Consider the following 25324-nt stretch of genomic DNA (forward strand, 5'->3'; position numbering starts at 1 on the left):
TCTCGTGTAAATTAATTTTCCTACTTGTTCTTTCCTGTTTCTGCTCTTGCATTTAAATGTATTTTCCTTTGTTTATGTCATTTATGTAAATATGTGTTATATAGGATTGTACAGCTTTTATTGTGTATATTCGTGTACTTTGTAAATATATATATCTTTCATTTTAGATTAATATCTATTGTACATAGCTCGGATCTTTGTAATTCGGCATTATGCTGTTGCTGATCCTGAATGAATAAGTAAATTTTAAAATGCCATTTGACGCAGCTAACAGATTTTTCAGCGCCACAGCAAGTAGTGGAGACTCACACAGCAGCGTGTAGAAGCGTGATCACTATCTGATGGCACAGAGCCTTTGATGTGCACATTTGTAATTGTTCCTTCAGTGAAAGTTTTATTGTATAGAATTGAATCAAAATGTCACAAAATTATTATTATCACAGTTAAGATGCTAAACTGTCAGCCTTTACTTCTCTGTCGAAATCCGCTCGGAGAGCACCAAAACTTATCATTTTGTAGCTATTTTCTTTCAATTTTGATGTCTACCCCGCACTATATTCCCCAGACCTCCAGTACATTTTGTTGTCTATAAATTTTCTTGCCTACCCCCCCTTCTGATTCCCAATTGCCGCTATTGCATATAGTCAAATGATTATGAGGTGATTTTATTTAAATGTTCCACTTAGGCATTACAATCTCACGTGAGCCATTTGAAATTAGATTAATCTTTTAAAAGACCAAAGTTTTTTTCCTTAAAAATAGTTTTTTCTCAGAACAGGATTAGACTGCAATGTTAAACTTTTTAAATATTGCCTGCATGGTCAAATTCAAATATTGATCCCATTAAGAAATACAGAATGTAGGTAAATTAATCAAATGTAAAATTATGTGTAATGTAGAGTGACATAAATCCTATCTTATGGAATACTAGCTGTTGTAACTGTCGTTGATGGAACTATCCCTTATAGTGTTCATAATTACATTTCTAATGACCCCTCATGTTGTTGCCAAGATTCTGAGGTACGCAGGTGAGCAGCCTCTCTCTACCAGCAGCTTGTAGTGGCATACTCATTACCTGACTCCTTATAGCCCTGTGCAGTTTGATTTTATGTTTTACTTCCTATTGATATACAAGTTGAGTAGGGTTAATATTTAAAAAGTACAAAGCATTTAAAATGTTGCCAGTATGATCTCCACAGAGTTAGTTATTGCCTCTTGGACTTACATTTGCAGATGCCTGCCATCATTTCCTTTATTTTTCACTGTATTAGAAAAAGGTGAAGATAAAAAAAGTTTGCAAATGATATTCTAAATCAATTTTTTCATGAACAATTTTGCTGTAAAATCATTTACAAAAGAGGTACATATAGTTTTATGTTTTAAGCCCTCTCTGAAGTCATCCTCCTGCTAAGTTTTTTGAACAACTTTAAGCTAAGATCCTACTTGCCCTTATCCTAAACCTAAATACTAAACCAAACCCCAAACCCCATGGCACTACAGTCCTTGAAGGGCCTTGGCCTACCAAGCAACCACTGCTCAGCCAGAAGACCTGCAGATTACGAGGTGGCATGTGGTCAGCACGACAAATTCTCTCAGCCGTTATTCTTGGCTTTCTAGACTGGGGCTGTCATCTCAGTGTCAGATAGCTCCTCAATTCTAAACACGTAGGCTTAGTGGACCTCGAACCAGCCCTCAGGTCCAGGTAAAAATCCCTGACCTGGCCGGAAATCAAACCTGGGGCCTCTGGGTAAGAGGCACACACGGTACCCCTACACCATGGGGCCGGCAAACCTAAATACCAAGTTTCATAAAAATCCTTCCATCCATTTTCTCCGGATGTAACAGACAAACAAAAATTAAACTGAACCCAACAGACTAAGGCATTATTTATCCTGTCTGGTATAAATACCAAGTATAGGTTAATATTCAAAGTGTACAGACAGAAAGACGATTTTACATATAAATCTGAGTAATAGCAAATACTGCACACATACATGGTAGAATTTTTGTATTATCCTACTCTACAACGTGTGTATTTATCACATCCTCAGCTTGTAAGTGGATCTTTACCTCTATGTATTTTGACTCTGTAACCAAATAGATAATAGGATAGGTACTTACTCTCTGTATCGTTCATCTGCTGACTTCTCTAAGAGAGGGATTCCAGAGAGAAACAGGATGATAAGTGTTGTGAATATGGGTGACAAAATGGCAACCCATTCCACTCCTTCTAGCACATTCATAGAGATTATGAAAATTCCCCACCACAAGACAATTTCTCCAAAATAGTTGGGATGTCGAGAAAGCCTCCACAAACCTAAACAGAGATTCAAAAGCTATTAGTAGTTCAACCATCACACACTTAAAAATATAGGCCTACAGATAAAAAAATTAAATACAAAGCAAATGAAACTGTCTTGAACCAAAGCAAAGATGTGCTACAATATTTAAATTCACTTGGTTATTTAAAAGCAAACAACAGGTGAAGGGGAAGTACTGGCATACTGGTCTGATATGGCTCACAGCTCAAGTATTCTGGATTTGATTCCTGACAAATTTGTATGAAACAGGGGCAGTGTTTCAGGTGAAGTAGGTGAAGTGCCACTTCACCACTTATTTTTACCATAATAAATTACTTAAATTTATTTTTCTTATGACATTTGTTGGTTTTACGGAAAGAAAATGTTTTATTGTACAGTGTTTGGAGCCCCTCATCACCTGATGAGAACCAGGGGAACTCATGTAAGCGCCGGCTGTCGGCCACAGTGCGGCGTGTGAGACTGAGTGAAGACGGGAGATTCCGCAGCTGCCTCTACCTCCCAAGTACTCCCTCCTAGCGCTTGGCCTTGGCGGTTGCCGTGATAACCGTGATGTCACCCGCGTACTTTCCATATAGCAGAATGTGCTAGTGAAGTTGTCGGAAGAGCGGAATGTTTCGTCTTCCCTGCGTCATCCTGTGTGAAGTACGAGTACTTACGCATCGTGGTTCATTTGTAATGTTGTGCTGTTTCATTTAAATATGTATCCTATTTATGACATAGTGTGCATTTTATTATAAACACCATTTTCACGTTGGAGAAATGAAGATCAGAATGAAGTTCTACGTTTTGATCGCCCTACTGAATCACTGCAAATTTGTGCTACAAAAGAAGTGAAACATTCTGATAAATCTTACAATCTTAGTTTCAAACGATCATGGTTTAAGGAATTTCCATGGTTGTGCTCCTCTCCAGCTCTACAGAAGTTGTTTTGTTGGGCCTGCTTGCCTTTTATCAATAAAAATAACGTTTGGAATAAAGAAGAATTTTCAGCCCTTTTGAACATAACATGTTCTTTACATAAGCACTCAGACTCTGCAGAACATCAAATATGGCAGCTAGATTTCAAGACATTGGAAACAAACCAAAATACGATCTCTGATGTTCTGAAGGAAATTGCCAGACTGTATATTGTAATTGTACAGTTCGGTGAAAATGTACATTTAAATAGTCTTTTCCTTCAGTTGGTAATTGATGCAGTGCTCTATTTAAGTAAGCATGAACTAGCTTTTCGTGGTCATGACCAAACATTAAATTCAATAAATCGGGTTCACGTGCTGGACCCTCCGCCAGTCACAGGTATGAGGTACGAGTACAAAACAACCAAAAACAACACGTAGTTCCTAAATCTTGTCCTCCTCTGTGGTGTAGTGGTTAGTGTGATTAGCTGCCACCCTGGAGGCCTGGGTTCGATTCCCGGGTCTGCCACGAAATTTGAAAAGTGGTACGAGGGCTGGAACGGGGTCCACTCAGCCTCGGGAAATCAACCGAGTAGAGGTGGGCTCGATTCCCACCTCAGCCATTCTGGAAGTGGTTTTCCGTGGTTTCCCAGTTCTCCTCCAGGCAAATGCTGGGATGGTACCTAACTTAAGGCCACGGCCGCTTCCTTCCCTCTTCCTTGTCTATCCCTTCCAATCTTCCCATCCCCCACCAAGGCCCCTGTTCAGCATAGCAGATGAGGCCGCCTGGGCGAGGTATTGGTCATCCTGTCCGGCTGTATCCCCCGACCCAGTGTCTGAAGCTCCAGGACACTGCCCTTGAGGCGGTAGAGGTGGAATCCCTCGCTGAGTCCAATGCAACAACCAACCCTGGAGGGTAAGCAGATTAAGAAAGAAAGAAAGAAAGAAAGAAAGAAGTTCCTAAATCTGTCGCTCGAAACCGAACGGGTAATAGCTCTTCACCATACTTTACAGCCACGAGCCGCCACTGGTATGGAATTTTCAAAAGACCAGTACATGATGATAGGAGGGGCATATGGCCCTAAACCCATGACCAATCCTTAGACTGACAAGGTAACCACACTTATGAGTCATGCACATTGCACAACCGGTGCTGATGCAAGTGATAAAGCATAAATCAATAGGAAACTGTACCAAGTACAGTATTGTTGTGGTGCCGGTATTTGAATCCCATACGCAGCGTGGCTTGTATCCAGTTCTTTTATATCAGAAATTATACTGGTTCTGTCCAGTCTAAGTCTCAGCAATATGGCAGGAATCAGTTCAATTAGATTACTATCCTTTTCCAAACAATCATTCACAGATGGCTTCATTTTCTCTCTGACTGATGCTTTGAACACTAGTCATATACATTTGTGGTGCTGTTTTCCTTTATAACATGACAGTGAGGTAGATAGTGTGACAAGTAACATGTAGGGACCCCTCTTCAGATGCAGCCCTACCCAGGGAGTGGTGCCCCTGCCTATGTGAGTCCCAGAGTACACTGACCCAGTGTGTAACATCTGGTAAAGGTCCCACCTCAGGGTTACGAGTGAAGACCTCAAGGGTATCTATGGCAGAGAAGGTGGACTTTGGTAAGGTGGAGATGGCAGAAGACTTGGGGATAAATATGAATAAAATTTAAAGAAGCCAATGGCTTTGGGCAGATGAGGCTCGTTAGGAGGGCTGGTGGTCTCTTGATAAAAGTAATACCACAAAAGTCCAACTAGCAGCATCTGCACTCCATGTTAGGAACGGCTGCAAAAGACGCCTGTTTCCCCACGTTAGAGGGGGCCTCAAAAAAATCCTGGTAGTAGGTATAAAATGCCTTTGGGTGTGGTGAGCCCATTGTACTAATAGCCTATAAAATGATTGAGTGAGTCGAGGCCTCAGGAATAGTTAGGGCATCTCCCAAAAGTGACACGCAGTTCCTGGGGGAACTGTGAAAAATAGAAATCTGTAGGGGTCCTTGATTCACAACCGGACCCAAAAGACTGAAGACAGGAAATGAAGAAGAAGTGAGGCAGATAGTGCCCACAATTTCCTCTTTCTGATTCAGGTACTTCTTCTATTACACCTTCCTATTACACCCACTCCTTGAACACCTAATGATATGCCACAAAACATTTATCTGCCTTTAATTTCTTTATGGTTAAGCTGAGTCATTTGATTGCAATGTTATAATTGCTAGGCAGTGGGGGATGTCATTCTACCCAAAGCAGATGTACTTCTAATGACCTTTGGAACTCACAGGTACTGTCTCTAGTGTTTCTTGGTTGCAGTGTTTACTTCCCTAAATTTCTTCTCTACAGCATCTGTAATAACAAGCACATATTCTAAACTCCATAGATCAGAGATACTGGCTCCTTTGACAAACAAGCAAGTGACCATCATTATAGTGTTGTCAGATCGTGTAGGCCTACTGGCTGACACTCTTCCATCAAGGTCCACCCCAGTAATGTTTTGACAGCAACTACCAGATCCTAAGATATAATGATATCCAATCAACAGATTTCCACAAATGTCAGCACTCAATAAGATTTCAGTGGGATTTAAGCCATTGTTCACATCAGTAATTCTGATCTTTTTATCTTGCCGCTATGGGTCTACACTGACTGATGAAATATTAACAGACATCTTAGGTTGATCGAGAGCTTCCAAGATGCATGAATATTTCCCATCCATGCCGCTGACCCTTACCTGATAACAAGCATGATTGTGCATGGATGACTGAACTGCACCAAACAGTGAATGAATCAAAATATTATTTTGTTTAACAGGGCAGCCCATTTCCAGCATAGAAATCTGCAATATATAGGATTTCTGCAATCCATTGTGTCAATGAGTGAACATACTAGCTGCTTTGTCCACACCCTTCAACAACACAACAAGAGTTTGCAAAAACACACTTGTATTGTTAGCTAAACTCCTTGATTTTATGACCTGAGCACAACATCAAGGATGCTGAACCATGGTTGACTGGAAAAAGGTCACCTGGTCTGACAAATCAAGATTCCTGGTTCATCACATCAAAGGCCGAGTGAATGTACGCAACGGCACCTGGTTGCACTGTTGGGCAGAGACAGGCCGGTGGAGAGGTATGTAGGTTAGGAGGATGTTTCATGGGAATTACTGGGGCCCATTACTCCAGTACATCAATCCTTGACTGAGTTCTGGCATTGCTTCCACTTACTTTTGTCAGGCTCCTCAATTTCATCTATCCTATCCAACCTCCCTTGGTTAACTCTTGTTCTTTTCCAACTCCAATGGTATTAGAGTACTCGAGACCTAGGGAGTCTTTCATTTTCATGCCCTTAGTGATCCTCGTCTTTCTTTGGCTGATACCTTCATTTTTCAAAGTGTCGGATCCCTTCCATTCTTTGTCTCTGATTAGTGTTATTGACATGAACGGATGAACTTGTTTCCTAATAATATTGATATACCAGAGTGGTGGGGGTGATTATTGTTTTAAGAGGAAGTACAACTGGGCAACCATCCTCTATTAACACTAATCAGAGAGGAAAAGTCAAAGGGTCCAGAATGAGAAAGGAGGAGGGTTTGCTGGTCTGGCACCCAGATGTAAAATTGCCAACGCCGAGTGTTGGGCGGCGGGAAATAACCTGACTCCCTAAGGGGGCCAACGGCTTCGGGCGAATGAGCCCCTTTGGGTGGGGTGATGGTCCCCACAGTGGAGGAAATGCCACTGGAATCCATTATGCAGCATCTGTTCTCCAGGTTAGGGGCGGCTGCACAAGGCGTCTGTACTCCAGAGGAGCGGCCTCATTATCACCTCACTGGATCACATCCAGAGTTGTAATTCGGGACCTAGTCCCACACAGGTGACACCTTGACAGTCAACCCTGGAAGGTCTTTTAAGGAATACTCCACCGGCTGAACCAAGAGTTCAGAGAAGGCAGCATTCGGATACGGTGGGCTGCCACCTGAAAGATACCGTGAAGTCGGAGGCACGGAAATACCCCAGTACTACATACACGAATGAGACAAAATCAAGAATCAAACCAAAGCAGATAACATACTTCTCTACACACAACATAAACTCACTCATGCAAACCGGTAAACTAAAAGTGATCACCGACATAATGGACCAACACAAAATTCTTATCATGGGATTACAGGAAATTAGAAACACTGACCAGGATGCCTTGGAATCTCAAGGGTACAGACTTTATAAAGGTATACCCGGGAAGAGAGTGATGAAGAATGTCCCACAATTTGGAACAGGATTTTTGGTCAGCCTTAAAATAATAAACTCAGTTCAAGAATTCAGATCACAGTCTCCACGACTCTCAACGCTCACCTTAAAGGCATCTAATAAAATCTATACTATAATAAATGCCCATGCTCCCACTAATGATAAAAACAACTCCTCAAAAGACCAGGAGGAAACAGGAGAATTTTGGGACCTATTGGACCAGACCATAGATAACATCCCCAAACACCGTATAAAATTATTAATAGGCGACTTCAACGCTCAACTAGGCAGAGAAAGAAAATACCGTGACATCATCGGAAAATGGCCAGCACACAAGAAAACAAATAAAAATGGAGAGAGACTAGTTGACCTGTGTAGAAACCATAATTTAATCTCAAAATCTACATGTTTTAAGAGGAAACCTCAAAAACTCAAAACATGGAAACACCCTGACTACACTAAAGGAGAATGGCAACTGGACCACGTCTGCATGGACAAATACCACCACAAAGAGATCTATAACGTCAAAGTCCTCCGAGGAATAGACACAGGTTCAGATCACTACGTAGTTAAAATTAAAATTAAACTCACTCCCCAGAGGAGACAACAAAAGCAAGCCCTTAAAACTAAAAGAAAAATAGATCCTACCCAGCTAATCAACAACAAAAATTACCAGAAAGCAACTGAAAAAATAAAAATCACAGACAAACTTGAAGACTTAGTACACAACCTTAAACAAATTGCAGAAGACCTAGCTCCAATTAAACCACGTAAAAAACACCAATGGTGGAACAGTGAATGTGATGAAACAGTGGAGAAAAGACATCAGGCATGGCTATTACATCAGTCCCAAAAGGCAGAAATATCCTATCAAAAGCTAGTAAAACAGAGAAAAGAAACTACCCAAGCTTAAGAAGAATAAAAAGACAACATCATAAGGACACCCTGCAGTTAATTGAAGAACAGTTCAGTAAAACTAAATCAAGGGACTACTACAAAACCTTCAGAAAGCAGCTCCAAAAATATGAACCCCCGACCCTACTGATGAAGGATGAAGATGGTAAGCTGGCCCATAACAATAAAGACAATGCAGAAATTCTGGCTAAACATTTCAACAAGCTTTTAAATTGTGAGGAACCTACAGAACTCCTTCATTTGGACACCAACACCTCGATAAAAACATCACCAGAAAACATCAATCCCCCCACAATAAAGGAAGTCTACCAAGCTCTGAATAAATTAATAAATTAAAAAACTACAAAGCGCCAGGAGAAGATCAGACCTTTGCGGAAATCTGGAAATATGCAGGAACCTCAGCAAAAGTTGCCCTCCATCAACAACTTGTCTCTATCTGGATTAAAGAAGAACTACCAGAACACTGGACAACAGCCCTCATTCATCCTCTGCACAAAAAAGGGGACAAAACCGACCCTAATAACTACAGGGGAATCTCTCTCCTAGACATAACATACAAAATATTTTCAATAATCATCCTTAATAGGATAAGTTTACAACTTGAGAAAGAACTAGGAGAATATCAAGGAGGTTTCAGACCCTGGAGGAGCTGTCCTGATCAGATCATGAGTCTTAAGTTGATAATGGACTATAACAGGAGAAGAAACAGAGATATGGTGATAACATTTGTAGATTTCGAGAAAGCTTATGATTGCATCCATAGAGAATCTCTGTTTAAAATTTTAAGACACCTTGGACTACACCCCAAATTAATAAACATGATAAAATTGACTCTCACCAATACCAAGTCAAAAGTGAAGTTTAGGGGTGAAACATCAGAGACATTTGAAATTAAAACTGGACTACGGCAGGGAGATGGGCTCTCACCACTATTATTTAACTGTGCTCTAGAAATGGTAATGAGGGAATGGTTTAGAAAATGTCCCCCCAAAATAAAGATTGGCCGAAAAATCAAAACAAATTGCCTGGGTTTTGCTGACGATTTAGCATTACTAGCAGTGGACATAAAAGAAGCAAAAACCCAGATATCAGAACTTCAAAACATTGCAAATAAAATTGGCCTCAAAATATCATTTGAAAAAACAGAAATTATGCCCCAAAAACCAACACAGCTAAAAGAAGTCACCATAAATGGTAATAAAATCAAAATAGTAACTCAGTTTAAATATCTTGGAGAAGTAATAATAATAATCGTATGGCCTCAGCTACCGTTTGCAGACATTTCGATTTGACGCCATCTGGCTGTCTGCTCGTCAATTTCGACGTTCCGGTTTACTCTGTCTGTCATCTAGCGGACCTAGAGTAAAGCGGATCTCTCTTGGGCGTCTATGGCTGAGATTTAATTAATTTTGTCGGGTAAATACCAAATGTATCACCAGAGATCTTTTACATGCCGACATCGTACGACATGGAGTGTCGATTGGACTTTTTTCCGCCCTTCAAAAATCCGACTACCTCTGCCGGGTTTGAACCCGCTATCTTGGGATCCGGAGGCCGACACTCTACCACGGATCCACAGAGGCAGCTCTTGGAGAAGTAATAACACATAACTTAAATGAAAAAAATCTCAATCCAAGTAAGAACAAATAGATTAGCTAAAGCACAAAAATTAACATGGGATATCTACAAAAAGAAATGTCTATCAATAAATACAAAAATAAAACACTACAACACAGTTATAAAACCGGAAGCTACATATGCAGCAGAAACACTCTTTTACCTGAATAAACAATCAAAGACTGACAGACTTCAGAAAATTGAAAGGAGGATTGGAAGAACCTGTATCAACAAAAAATATCAGAAAGATGGACAGTGGCGGTTAATACCTAACAAAGTCGTGTACAAAGAGCTAGAACCCATTACAGATACTATGCGTAAGAGGAGACTGGGATTCTTTGGACATATCATGAGGATGCAGGACTCGAGACTTCTGAAACAACTAGTACAACACAATCTCGTCTCAAAAAATACCACAACAGGATGTAAATGGATCAGAGAAGTAAGAGAGGATCTGAAGGAAATAGGCCTTACAACAGAAGACACCAAAAATAAGATAAAATTGAATACAAAACTCAAGAATACAAACCTCCGCTTTACCCTTACACAAAACAAACCAACAACACGCACATTTTCAACTGAGGAAAGGGCACGAAGATCGGAGCGTCTGAAGAAGTACTGGGAGGACCGCAAAGCCCGAACAATCCCTTCAAAGAGACCTGAACGACGGACTGACTAAAGTGATCCTATGTGGTCATAAAAGAAGAAGAAGAAGAAGAAGATGATGGTTACCTAGTTGCACTTCCTTATAAACAATAATCACCACCAGCACCATTCCTTCATTTTCATGCCCTTCATGGTCCTTGTCTTTCTTTGGCCAATGCCTTCAGTTTTCGAAGTTTCGGACCCCTTTGACTTTTCCTCTCTGATTAGTGTTAATAGAGGATGGTTGCCCAGTTGTACTTCCTCTTAAAACAATAATCACCCCCACCACTCTGGTATATCGATATTATTAGGAAACAAGTTCATCCGTTCATGTCAATTAAATTGCCTGCTGGTGACAGCCACTTCCAATAGGACAATGTGCCATGTCATGCCATACTGCCATGATTATGAAGGACAGGTTCGAGGAACATGGCAATGAATTTGCTTTAATTTTGTGGCCACCAAGTAGAATTGATATAAACCTAATTGAAGAAGCAGGTTCGTACTACATCACTGCCTCGCAATGCATGCCAAGTGGAAGACCTGCTGCTGTGCTTGAGGAATGAGATAGCCCAGGATACCTTGTATCACCCTGTTGAATCAACGCCTCATGGAGTGGCTGCAGTTCAGTGCGTTAGAGGTAATCCTAAGTTGTGTTAGCTAGGTGGTCATAATATAATGGTTCATCAGTGTACATCACAAGTTCAAGAGAAGTTGGCAATAATACTCAAGGGTTCAGACAGGCCATATTTCTGCATCAATCATGATTTGGTGGACTGTGAGTTACAAGGGCACAACTGAGCTCTATTTCTCCAAGAAAAGGATAAAAGCATCAGCCAAATTGCACCAGAAAACAGTGCTAAAAAACCTCAACAATATCCTCTTCCATATTCAGAATTGGACCTTTCAACAGGATTCATTCAGCTCCAGTATATAATGCTTGGACAACTGTAACAAAAACATAGTGAGATGACCATCAGTTTGGGTAGTGTCAGCTGGCATTTAGGAGATAGTGGTTCAAATTCAACTATTGACAGATCTGAAGATGGTTTTCTGTGATTTCTCATGATCACTTCCTTTTTAGTCTTAGCCCTTTCCTATCCCATCCTCGCTGTAAGTCCCGTCTGTGTCAGTGTGATGTAAAACAAACAAACAAACAAACAAACAAACAAACAAACAAACAAACAAACAAACAAACAAACAAGACTTAAGTCACAAAGTTATAAAAATAATAAACTGAAAATGTATGAAATGCAAAAAGGAGTAGGTTACTTTCTGTTTGAACCCCACATGCTGTCGCTGTGGCTAGTATTCAGCAAAGAATTGCTGTAAGTACAAAATAAACTATACATGACAATTACCACAGCAAAGTGGTGCAAAATACACATCAGACTGCATCTGTATTAGGTTTGAAGGAGATAGGCTACTATTGGTACAGAAAGTATGAGAATCCAAGTTTGAAGTTGAATATCTGAGCAAAATAAACTTCAAAATTAAGCTCCATGAAATTAAGCTATAGTTAAACTTCCAGTACCTCATGGAGATCACTGGAAGTACCTAGGTGTTAATATAAGAAAACACATTAACAAGGTTGTAAATAAAGGTTTTAGATCTCCTCATAAGGTTATGAGGGTATTTAGGGGTTGTAGTAAGCATGAAGAGGAGAGGGCATGTAAGTCCCTCGTAAGACCCCAATTAGAGTATGGTTCCAGTGAATTGGACCCACACCTGGATTACTTAATATGAGAACCAGAAAAGATCCAATGGAAAGCAGCACATTTTTTTCTGGTCGTTTTTTGATAAAAGAGTAGTATTACGAAAAATTTTTACCGTGAGTTACAAAGGCACAACTGAGCTCCATTTCTCCAAGAAAGGATAAAAGCATCAGCCAAATTACACCAGAAAACAGTGCTAAGAAACCTCAACACCTCTTCCACACTCAGATATTTTTAATTTTTTAAATATTTATGTAACCTCTTATAAGTGGATGTAACGTATTGAACAGGTGGTTTAATAAATACCTTCATTGTTTTTGAACTATAGCAATTTTCAATACGGATCAATAATGAGGTTTATAACTTGTAATAAGCGGTATGTTCCAAGCTTACAGTGGAGAGATGGCACGGATTGACATTAGTAGATGCATAAGCTTGAATATGAAGATAAAGCTGGAATTCAAGAGGATAAATTGAGGCAAATATTTGTTTATATAAAGAGCAATTAGGGATTGGAATAATTTACCAAGGGTTTGTTCAGTAAATGTTCAAGTTATTAGAAACTGTTCAAGAAAAGACTAGGTAAAGAACTGATAGCAAATCTGCCACATGGGCGACAGCCCTAAATACAGATCAGTGGTGACTGAATATAGTACATTCGACAGTCAGTTGCTTTTTCTGTTCAGTTTTGTCTGTGATTTCATCTTTCTTGTTCTTAGATGAAACACAATTGACATGAAGCTTGGTCAGATAACAAAAGCCGAACGTTTGGTTAAAAATGTGTTGGCTTCCAAGAGTGTTGATGACTTCCTACAAGTACTGAAGGACCCAAAGTAAACCAGTCTTTTCTCCTGTGTTGCAACTAGGGGCAGCTTATAAGGTAGTGCCGATGTGCCATTGCATCACCAGTGCTGACTGACAGTCCTCTCGGGTCGAGCCTCCTATTTATGGCTCGAGTGTACTGAAGGCAACGGGCTGCCATGAGATGGTACCCCCACCTCTATTACCTTTATTACAAACAAAACGTACAGAGAAAGCAAGAAGGGAACAGAATAAAGGACAGGGTCTTGTCCACTCTCGAGGGTGTAGCAGGCAACGGCACTATCTGTGTAGACCAGGAGGTGATGCAATGCTTCAGTAACATTCACTAGAATGCAGCATCTAACAAGTATGTAAAAATTGCTTTATATTTCAACCACTATGTGACTGGAGTACAGCATATGGCAAGTGCAACGTAGACAACACCCACTGTAACCAATATAGTGATTTTGTCACTGTATCTGATTACTATTATATCTTTTAATTATATTATTCATTCTCTAGTGTTAAAATAGTCACCTAGGGACTTTATTTTTTACCTCATATCAGCAACAGAAATACACCTTTCTATATTAATTGTAACGTAACAATCTAGGATTTTTGCAATTAACAGTTTATATTAAATTTCAAGAAAATCTACGCGTATCTTATTCTGCCTTCATTTGAACGAGCACACAAACTGACATGCGCTCTGAGTATGTGATCCAGATCTTACGTGCACTGTTTGGCTTGGGTTTATGGGTTTTATATTGGGTGCATTAAATATAAACCGGAATTTAAAATTAGCGGCTCTAGTAGCAAATAGAAATGGGTGGCTTTAAAAGGATGTTGTTGGCGATGTCCGAAGTACGGGTCTTGATGTGTCACACACCACAGAGTGACTGCTCGCTTCAGTACGCCACGAGCGAGCAAGAGGTACACACGTCCACTGCGCAGTGCGTCATCATCAAGTTCCTGGCGGGCACCAAAGCTTCGGAAATTTCGAGAAGGCTTTATGCACAGTTTTGGGACACAACTCTTCCAAAGACCCAGGTATATGAATGGCACAAATGATTTTTTTGACAGGATGGGAAGAAGTGGAAAACGAGCCCCACCAAAGACGACTGCGGACAAGCATCACTGCAGACAACATTTGTGCTGTATGTGACCTTATTGAAGAAGATAAGCGCATAAGCATTTCTGAAATTGCTTCACTCATAGGAATAAGCTTTGGAAGTGTGATGAACTCAACCTTCGGAAATTGCCTGCCTTGTGGCTTCTTCGTCTCCTCACCCAGGAACAAAAAGAATTTCCACCAGGATGTTTGTCGAAGGCACCTAAATCACTGCAAGGAGGAAGGATATGATTTTTTGCATCGCATTGTGGCTTCCGATGAAACTTGGATTCATCACTACACCCCAGAGTCAAAACAAGCAACTATAGAGTGGCGGGAATGAGGTTCAGCTGGCCTAGTCAAGACCAAAACGCGCCTTTCTGCTTGTGGACTTCTTGCATGAATGTAGGACAGTGAACGCAACCTATTACTGCCATCTTTTGGTTGAGACAAAAGCTGCATATCACAACAAATGTCGCTGGCAACCGATCCAAGATGTTCTTCTTCTGCACGACAATGCAAGGCCACACACTACTGTTGTAACACGGGAAAAACTGGAGGAAATGCATTGGATACCTCTGGAACATCCTCCTTACAGTCCAGACTTATCACTTTGTGACTACCACTTGTTTGGACCACTGAAAGAAGAACCGAGAGGAAAGTGATTTCATGATGATGCAGCCGTAGAGGAGTATGTGTGCAACTGGCTGCACACATATTCTTCTTCTTTTTTCGAGAGTGGCATAAAAAAGTTGTAAATTCGGTGGCAAAGAAGTGTCTCAAATTTGGGAGACTATGTAGAAAAATGAGGTGCTTGTTGTGCATTTGTTGGTGGATTCAATAAAACTGTAAAATAATTCCGGTTTATATTTGATTCATCTGGTATGTTTTGTTTAGGGCTGAGAGTGTACCAGCGGCTGCTTGATGCAATGCTTCAATAACGTTCACTAGACTGCAGCATCTAACATCTAACGTAAAGACTGCTTTATATTTCTACCACTAGGTGACTAGAGTATGTAACCAATACAGCAATTTTGTCACTGTATCTGACGACTTCGCGGCTTGCTGGAGCGGAAAATCGATGATGATGATGATGATGATGATGATGATGATGACGATGATGATGATCTGATGACTATTATATCTTTTAATGACAAGATATTCTTTGTTCTCTAGTGTTAAAATAGTTACTTAGAGACTTATTTTTTAAACTCACATTAGTGACAGAAATACATCTTCCTCTATTAATTGTAATGTAACAATCTAGGATTTTTGTAATTAATTTTGCTCTGTTTCATTAATGTAAGTTGGCGATACAGTTACATTTACCTACCAGAATGCAAGCACAAAAATATCAAAATTGTAAACTTTTCTGGTGTTTATTTTGTGTGTTTATGAATAGTGTTTACAATTATTGTTTTGTGTAATAATGTAGGTTGCAGCAGATATCCCTTGCAAATTTATGTGTGTATGTAAAGTAGTCTTGAAGTTGAAGGAAAGGCATTATGTATATTTCAGTTTCGTGTTAACTGATTGCACGTGTGAATAATGTTGGTGCATGGTTATTTATTCCTATGTGAGGCAAAAATATAGTTTCAGTACTATTCATATTAGTTTATTTGAAGGTGTTGTTCAAGGTTTTGAAACAAATGCTTTTGGTGCATAGACCCAACATGTATTTTCTTCATAATTATTTTTTCTGAGGGGTTAATTTGTTCAGTAATTTCCATGAATTTTGAGAAAAAATGCATGTGGATTAAAGTAAATATTGATATTAGTTTCTCAATTTATAAATTAATTTTAATCAATACATTATTAACAGAATGGTCTTATACAGTAGCAAAGTTAAATAATCTGATTTCATGAAACTTATATAGCACAGGTAAATATGTACTGTCAGCACTTGCAAGTTTGAAAGATTTGTTTACAAATTTTGAATTGCTGACACCACCTAAAGAATAATCACCACCCACCACTGGGTGCTTCAAATAAACTATACTGGAAAATGTCCCCAGTTTGTGTTCAGTGTTTTGCTTTCCTGATTGATTTAAAAACCTGCAGAATACTTTTTGATGTGGATGAAAATACAGCTAAGTTAATAGTAGCCCAGTGCTACCTGGAATTTTCAGTGAATGTGTGCAGCATTATGGACAATGCATCAAAATCTCTTGAAAAGAGCAATATCAGTATAATTGAATCTTTCAAGACAGTAGAAATACTCAACAAAATATTTCAGCAAATAATATTAGACCAGTTTAATGGAAGTGGGGCCAAGGAAAAGTTGAAAAGTTTAAAGTCAAACAAGCAGAAGGAAACTGAGGAAGACTTCATGTATGTTGTGCTATGACAACATTTTGAAGTATTTAGACAAAAAATATTGAATTCAGTGATGTAAACAAGTACAGTCATTCAATGTATTTGAAACATCGGCTGACTGTATGGAATGTACAGAAAACAAGAACACGGTTCAATCCGGAAAAAGATCTAAATAACTCTACACACCATGGAAGCTTCACTTTTAAGATACCTCTAAATTACTTGTAGCTGCTAAAACATCTCAAAAATATGAGTGATACAATCTAACAAGGTTCGTTCTTTCATAGGTAAATGCCTAATGATGTTATTGTATAGAAAAAATGCATAACAACTAATACATTCACATTTAAATTCCTCATCTTTAAAATATTCCTTATTATTGTACAATCTTCCTTTCTTATCAAAACAAATCCGGCAACCCTACAGCAAACAGAACACTTTATTATGTTAGGCAGGGGGCACATACTTACAAGAAATATCTACCATCATGCTCATTTATTCTCAAAGTGCTGAAACTCACCATCGTTACACCATTTTCCCTTATTAGCAGGATCCTGACGGAATGAAAATTTCTGTAGGTCAGCATAGGTTTCAGCCAAGAGGCCAATCACAAAGAGTCCTGTCCCAGCAGAGTCCAGAGTAGTCATCGTCTTTGGTGCGGGCGGAATTGCATTGTGAGGTGAGTTTATGAATATCACTGGAAGGCTCACAACAAAAACCCAGATAGCCTGAAATAGAGGATTACATATAGGTTTAAAATGATTAAAAAATATATGACTACGAGGAATACAGGGGGCACACTGTATATATCTATCTTGTATATGCAAAAAATCCATATTCTATCTGTTATCCACAGTGATACTGAGGAAATGAGAATGTTCCAACAGCTGAAATTGGTACTTATTACAGGTTCCTTTCTCTTTTACCAAAAAAAAAATACACTTAATCTCTCACAACCGCAACTTTTGTACATTTTAAAAGAAAAAGTATTTATTTATTTAATATTTATTTATTTAATAATAAGAAAGTACACAGGCCTGAGCCGAATGTTACTTCATGACACATGAGATTTAAACTCTAAAAACATCAAAACAAAAGTACAGTAGAGTCTCGCTCAACCGACCTTAGCTTATCCGACACTCCGTGTTATCCGACACTGGTAGGCTTAATTTGAACTTTAGGTGGATGCAATTCTGGGACACGGGGTGTGGAGGGTGCGGCTGTGGGACAAGCACTGGCAGTCATACGGTAGGATTGTTCAATGTAGTATTGGTTGGGTGCGGATGTTATAGTTTTCATATCCTCTGTGAGTATGGCGAGTAAACGTAAGAAAGTGATTGTTTCTGTGGAAGAAAAGTAGAGTGGGTTAAAGAGACTGGACAAAGGGGAAACTCTCCAAAAAATGGCTTCAGATTATAGTGTTGGACGTGTTACAGTGGGAGACAGGAAACATACGAGGGAATAAATTGAAAAGTGGTGCTCTACCAGAGCAACAAGTGATGCACTGAAAATTAAAGAAAAAACAATGGAAAATGTGAGTACGAAAAAGTAAGTGAACCACTATTTCTTTGGTTCACTAAAAACCAGTAAAAGGACTTGTCAATATCTGGCCCCATTCTGCAAGAAATGGCGGTGTATATCCAGAAGGAGTTTAATAAAGGGACCCTAATTTTACTGCCAGTGCTGGGTGGCTTGATCGGTGGAAAAGGTACGGCATTGGGCAGTTTAATATCTGTGGAGAAAAACTGTCAGCTAAATCCGATGAGGTTGTGAAATTTAAAAGACAATTTCAAGAAATAATTCTTGCTGGAGGATTAACCGGTGATCAGATTTTTAATTGTAATGAGACTGGGCTGAATTTCAAGACATCAAAACTCTTGCAGCCCAAGCCAAGACGTCTGCACCTGACTACAGGCGTAGTAAGAAAAGAGTACTGCATCTACTGTACAATTGAATTAATAAGTCAATAAACAGACTCCCGTAAAACATAGTACATAATACAGTATAGCCTTCCTGTTTGTTTTAGTTCATTTTCAAAGTTATTCCGTATTATCCGACATTTTCGGTGATCCGACGTACTCCAGGTCCCGTTTAAGTCGAATAATCGAGACTCTACTGTAATAACAATAATAATGATAAGAAGAAGGGAAAGAAGAAAATGAATAACAAGAAAATTTAAAATTAAAACTATAAATGAGAAACATAATAATACAGGTTAGTAGCGGAACTTTGGAAGAATGCAAATGTACAGATTATTTGGAATTTACATAAACATCTCATTGACATATGGAATACCGAAAAATTGCATGAAGTGTGGAATGTTACAATTATACACCCACTACACAAAAAAGGCGATAGATCAGATCCTAGTAAGTATCAAGGAATTTCTTTGCTGGATATCACTTATAAGATTTTTTCCAAGATTTTGTATTCCAGAATTCATGAACAACTTGATAGTAAATTTGGTGAATATCAGGGTGGTTTTCATCCAGGACGAAGCTGTCCAGATCAAATTATCAGTCTCAGATGTATTATAAAACATCAAAGGATTAGGAGCAAAAATTTAGTTATCACTTATGTTGATTTTCAAAAAGCTTATGATAGTATCCATTGTGAATCATTATTGCATAATCTTCACCAAATTTGGTTTATATCGGAAACTTGTTACCGTAACCTTACTGTGATAATTAATTATCATATGCCACAATAATAATTAAACTTATGTTGTAATAGTCCACCTTTCCAATACTATATTATGCAATGTTTAAACTGCATTTCTAATCTAGGAACTAGTTTCAGCCAAAACTACTGAACATAAATGAAATTTTGAGGATACATTTATATTACAATGTAGGTGCTCACTAAAGGAGATTTTTGGATAGTCCATCGCTAAGGGATTGAAAAGGGGGGTGAATTTTTAAAATGAGTGTATCTATATCTCAAAAATGTAGCAGTGAGATGTAGATGTGAGAACTGGTATTTGGAATCTTCTTTAAAAATAAAGAAACACGTATTCTTTTCTTTACAGAAAATCTTTTTAAGAGGGAGTAAACATGAGTCACAAATGGGGCAAATTTTTAAAATGAGTATATCTACGATATATCTCAAAAACGTAACATGTTATAGATGTGAAAGTTGGTATTTGGAATCTCCTGTAAAAGTAAAGGAACACGTATTTTTGTTTTTGAAAAATTCACTTAACGGAGTTGTAAAAAGGACTGAAAATTGAGTTGAACTATTTTTATGAGGATACTTATATCTCAAAAGCTGAAGATGTTACAGACATGAAAATTTGTATTTGGAATCTTCTTTGAAAATAAAGAAACACGTATTATTTTGTTTTCGGAAAATCCACTTAAGGGGGTTGGCTGGGTGAAAAGAACTGAAGAAAGAGCTGAATTATTTATATGGGGACACTTATATATCAAATACTGAATATGCTACAGACATGAAAATTGGTATCTGGATCTCCTATAAAAGTAAAGGAACATGCATAATTTGTCCTCTGCAAATCCACTTAATGGGAAGTGTTAAATGGGGTGAATTTTTAAAATGACCATATCTACAGTATATCAAAAAACTTATCACATATTACAGGCATGAAAATTGGTATTTTTAATCTCTTTTAAAAATAAAGTAACACGTATTTTTGTTTTTGGAAAATTCACTTAACGGGGTTGTAAAAAGAACTGAAAATTGAGTTGAACTCTTTTTATGAGGATACTTAAATCTCAAAAACTGAAGATGTTGCAGACATGAAAATTTGTATTTGGAGTCTTCTTTAAAAATAAACACATATTCTTTTGTTTTCAGAAAATCCACTTAAGGGGGTGGGGTGGGTGAAGAGAACTGAAGAAAGTGTTGAATTATTTTTATGAGGACACTTATATATCAAATACTGAAGATGTTACAAACGTGACAATTGGTATTTGGATCTCCTGTAAGAGTAAAGGAACACGCATAATTTGTTTTCTGCAAATCCACTTAATGGGAAGTGTTAAATGGGGTGAATTTTTAAAATGACCATATCTACAGTATATCAAAAAACTTATCACATATTACAAGCATGAAAATTGGTATTTTTAATCTTTTTTAAAAATAAAGTAACACGTATTTTTTGTTTTGGAAAAACATTTAAGAGGTGGGGATTGTATAAAGGACTGTAAAATGTAAAATGAGGATACTTATATCTCAATTACTGAAGATGACACAGACATGAGAATTGGTATTTAGAATCTCCTTTAAAAATAAAGGCACATGTGTTTTTCACCGGGGAATGGGGGTGGAATCAACTTAAGGAGTTGAATTATTTTTATGAGGATAAAAATAAGAAATGGACTTAAAACAATACACCCCTAAGGGGGTTTTGTCTGGGGGTGAGGAATGATGACAAAAATATCCATTTATATGGAACCCTGTGAATTATGAAGTAAAAATTCCAAAAGATATCCTAGGTGTTAAATAACAGAACATTTGAAATAAATTTAACCACTCAGAGAGTTAAATGGGGGTTAAGATCCAAAAACAAATATGTTCATTCCTTCCTCCAAAACAGTTTAATGTATGAAGATAAAATTTCAATTCTAAATCGTAGGTGTGAAGTAGGAAAATTTTTTAACGTTCAAACCCTAAAGTGTTAAATGTGGTTAGCTCCGTAAACAAAATTATTCATCCCTCCAAATCTGTTTGATGTATAACATTGTAATTTTACTAGAAGGGTGTTTTTTTATGTCCTAGGTGTAAAATATCATATACTTCAAAATATTTCTCCTCTAAGGGGTTAGATGGCAGTTGACCCTCCAAAGCACTTTCAGGCACTAACTTATTTTTTGTATGAAAGTTGGTCTTCTGTACTCTATATGTTAATAAATATTCAAAAACATTCACCCCTTAAAAAGTATACATTCATCCATTACTGTTCGACGTACAGAATCAAAATTTCACAGGTTGGTTGTTTTTACATCCCAGATTTTAAATAAGATAGGGTTTAAGACATTCAAATTCTTACGTATAGGGTTCAAATGAGTCTTAGATCTGTAAATAAATAATCATTCCCCCAAAAACGTTTGATGTAAGGAACTGAGGGTGTATTTTACAGGCTTAGCAGACAGTGGACTCTCCAAAATGTAAAACTTTGAATAATAATTTTCAGTTTAAAACCGTAGCGAAGCATGGGTATCTTGCTAGTATGAAGTATAAAGGAATTAATGATATAAAGCATAAAGAGGGTAGCCATTGTACTTTATCATATATAAACACTTATCTTAATTAAACTTGCCTGGAATGTCCAGAAAACAGCAAAGCGGATTACATTACTACGCTTATCATCAAACCGTTTGTCTCTGCCTATTTTCAAGATGCGATAGAGGAGGTAGCCGGAGAGTCGAGCACCCCATAGACAGATGAAGATGGTTACCATCAGCTGTCTGCTGTCATAGGTCTGTAACAAGCAAAATTATATTACCTCTCGGTTTTACTTTTCACAGTCACATGTCTATATCTATATAGGCTAATTATATAAAGTAAGAGTTCTGTCTGTACATTGCTTAGAATTTTAAAAATAATGGTATTTCTATATCAGTCGTGTCCACAGTAGGAAGGAACTGCAATTTTTATTTTTCCATCATCTCTGTCTGTGTGTAGGTATGCACAAGCATCACGAGAGAATGGCTCAACAGAATTGAATGAAAAGTTATATATAAATCCGGACAAAGCACTACAATCTAGGCTATAAATAATTGTATTCACACTTGATGAAATGGTAGTTTAGGGAAAGACCTAAATTTAATTCTCAAATATCTATGTTATTAGTTGTCCTATCGATAAACACTACATAACAAAAGTAATACAGAAGATAATACCTTTCTCCATCATTTATGTCTTATACAGTTTTACTGTACCGGTATGATAACAGAGATATTTATGAATTTAGATTTTTGTTGCTTAGTCCACGTCAACACAGAGTATCGCTAACATGGATATATTGTTCAATGATGGTGGTGGCTTTTTTGTAGATGTCTTCCGTGTGGTCGCCAGCCCATATTGGCAAGGGAGATGGTAAAAAAGACTCTCAAAATGAGGAAAATATCACGAAGGAACGTCCTGTAAGGAGGAAGGACTCCCTTTACATTGGATACCCTCGTATGACAGATAGGAAAGAAAATTAAAAATGAAGGCCTAACAACATCCCATAAAAGTGATCAACAATAACGTTACATTGACTATGATTTGATGTGATGTGCTTTGTTTCTTCTTCTGCCACTCATCTCCAATAGATGGCATTACTGCTGCATGCCCAGTAGAACAGTCTGCCTGAATACTGGTGAGAAATAGCTGAGGATTTAAATAATTTTCTGTTTTAGTATGCAATTCCTCTGGTTCCTGTATGTTCTGATAACTACTGGTTCATGAAACACTGATTTATCATAGTATTCCAGCTATTTGGTCCCTACTATCAGGTGCTGATAGGAATGGGAAGCGTGCACATTTAACGGAAAACAGCAGACCAATGTTCACCACTGTCTGTGACTGGGTTGCTCTAGCTCTGCAACTTCGCATTGTTGGAACGCCAGTGTAGTACTGTTCGTGAAAAGTGAAGAACTCTGTCATTTTTCACTTCATCAAGCATTTCATATGATAGAATTGCTTTTAAACACGACATTCCAGTTGACTAATATTGTATTCTGACAAGAATACTGACGTCATTGTAATGACCTATGTCGAATTCAGTTTAATGTATGTCTGTGGCTGTTACAGCACCACTGGAAAATGGATGGGTGGGTTTTAATGAATCTTGGTATTTCAGTTTAGAATAAAGTCAAACAGGATCTTAGCTATCAGTTGTCTAAATACTTTTAGCAGGTAGTGGTGCTTTAGAAGGTGCCTAAAGCTTAAAACTATATGTATCTCTCTTATGGTTGGTTTTACACGAAAACAGCTCGTGGCCATATTTTGTTTTATACTTCTTTCCAATACAGCCAAAAATAAGGGAAATATCAATGGCAGTCAAGTGAAAGTTTAAGTCCAGGAGCCAGTAACTAACCCTGTAGACTTAAAGAGAGTTGCTATCGAAATGGTTCCAGCAATGTTTTAAAGTCTGTGTACGTATGTTAGTATTTTTTAAATATTAAACCGATACTTGGCTTTCTTTTATACAGGGACTGGGGGGGGGAGGTCGAAGAGATCAATTGTGGTCGGCAATAGTGCAAAAAATTATGAAAGTGCAAAGGGCCGCAGAGAGCAAAGAACCGAGCATGTCATAACAAGTCACTGACAGGGAGAGGCATGTCCACTAATGAGCCTCAAAATCTGGGAAAACCAATACTGTCAAGGTCAGAAAAAAGCGAAGCCAGATAGAATAGAAAGTGAGGAGCCTGGCAGAAGTAAGTGGAAGCAATGCCAGGGCTCAGCTAAAGGCCACATGGTCACAACACAAGTTAAAAGTCCCTGGGTCCAGACTCCAGTCTACCAGGTGTTGTAACTTACTGCAGATCATTGCGCCAAGTGCCTTGCATCTTATCTTCCTCCATGGATGCTCGCAGATCTTTTCCACGAGGGGTGGGGGGCATAATAACATTTTTCCAAAATTTTCTACTCTAGGGAAATCAACTTCTTCCCTTTCATTATCCGATTATTATGATGATGATGATGATGATGAACATGAGACGCATCTCCCCTCACCCATCAATGTTTTGTTTCAATTCTTACATGCTTTGTTAAATGCAGCATTTCAGTGCTCTGAAACCATTACAGTAGATAATTTATGTCAAGAATCTGTGGATATTTTGTTTTTAGTTCAGAGTTTTTAACCATAGAAGTTTGCTTTCCCACTTCTGCAGATCTGCTTCCTTCGTAGTGGACTTACACAATAAAAATAGAAAGAATTATTTACTTGATGGCACCCACCGTCTTATTCACAACTAAGAGTTTATTGAAGCAATTAATTACCAGGTTATTTATGGCTAACATAGTGACAGAAATTAGCCTTTTGGCACCTATCTTGTATTAATTTCACAACACCACCTTCAAGTCCAGGCATCGTAGCACAACCATCACATCCTTGAACACATAGTTTGGATAAGTAGAGATCTTTTTTGCTAGTGGCTTTATCTAGCACCAACACAGATAGGTCTTATGGCAACAATGAGATAGGAAAGACCTAGGAATTGGAAGGAAGCAGATGTGGCTTTAATTAAGGCGCAGTCCCAGCATTTTCCTGGTGTGAAAATGGTAAACCACGGAAAAACATCTTCAGGGCTGCCAACAGTGGGATTCGAACCCACTATCTCCCGGATGCAATCTCACAGCCTTGCGCCCCTGACCGCACAGCCAACTCACCCAGTGATAAGTAGAGATCAGAGCTTGTTAAAAAATAAATATCAAAATTGTGGTTATGAATGATACAGCATTTTTGTTTCTTCCAATGACTGAAACCCAAGGAATTCTTCTTGCACTTTAAAATCATCACTATAATACCGGGTGGTCCCCCAGCCACTTGTGATCCAATTTTATGCATCCCTTTACATTTACCACATTTACCCTAAACTAGGGTAATATAATGAGATGTGTGTTTACAGGCTACAAGATAGCAGGAATCATGAGCGCCACTATTAATTCATTATGGCTACTCTTTTAGGTGGAGTAATGGTCCTGGAAATCAATCAACCAATGAATGAATGAATCAATCAATCAATCAATCAATCAATCAATCAATCAATCAATCAATCAATCAATCA

The 25324-nt window shown here is 38.2% G+C and overlaps 1 protein-coding gene across 3 annotated transcripts in view; it reads right to left on the bottom strand.

Moving 5' to 3' along the window:
* LOC136887044 (uncharacterized) overlaps positions 1-25324 on the bottom strand; it is a 245888-nt gene that overhangs the window by 26047 nt on the left and 194517 nt on the right. For all 3 annotated transcript variants that reach the window (XR_010861930.2, XM_067159754.2, XM_067159755.2), the window contains exons 3-5: positions 21868-22029; positions 17110-17317; positions 2122-2317 (exon numbers count right to left, since the gene is read on the bottom strand). Coding sequence is in view for 2 of the 3 variants with exons in the window: in XM_067159754.2 (XP_067015855.1) it covers positions 2122-2317; positions 17110-17317; positions 21868-22029 (566 nt within the window). In the remaining variant the exon portion in view is untranslated. The remainder of the gene's footprint in view (positions 1-2121; positions 2318-17109; positions 17318-21867; positions 22030-25324) is intronic.

This window comes from Anabrus simplex, chromosome 1 (assembly GCF_040414725.1).
Source record: "Anabrus simplex isolate iqAnaSimp1 chromosome 1, ASM4041472v1, whole genome shotgun sequence".
Lineage (NCBI taxonomy): Eukaryota > Metazoa > Arthropoda > Insecta > Orthoptera > Tettigoniidae > Anabrus > Anabrus simplex.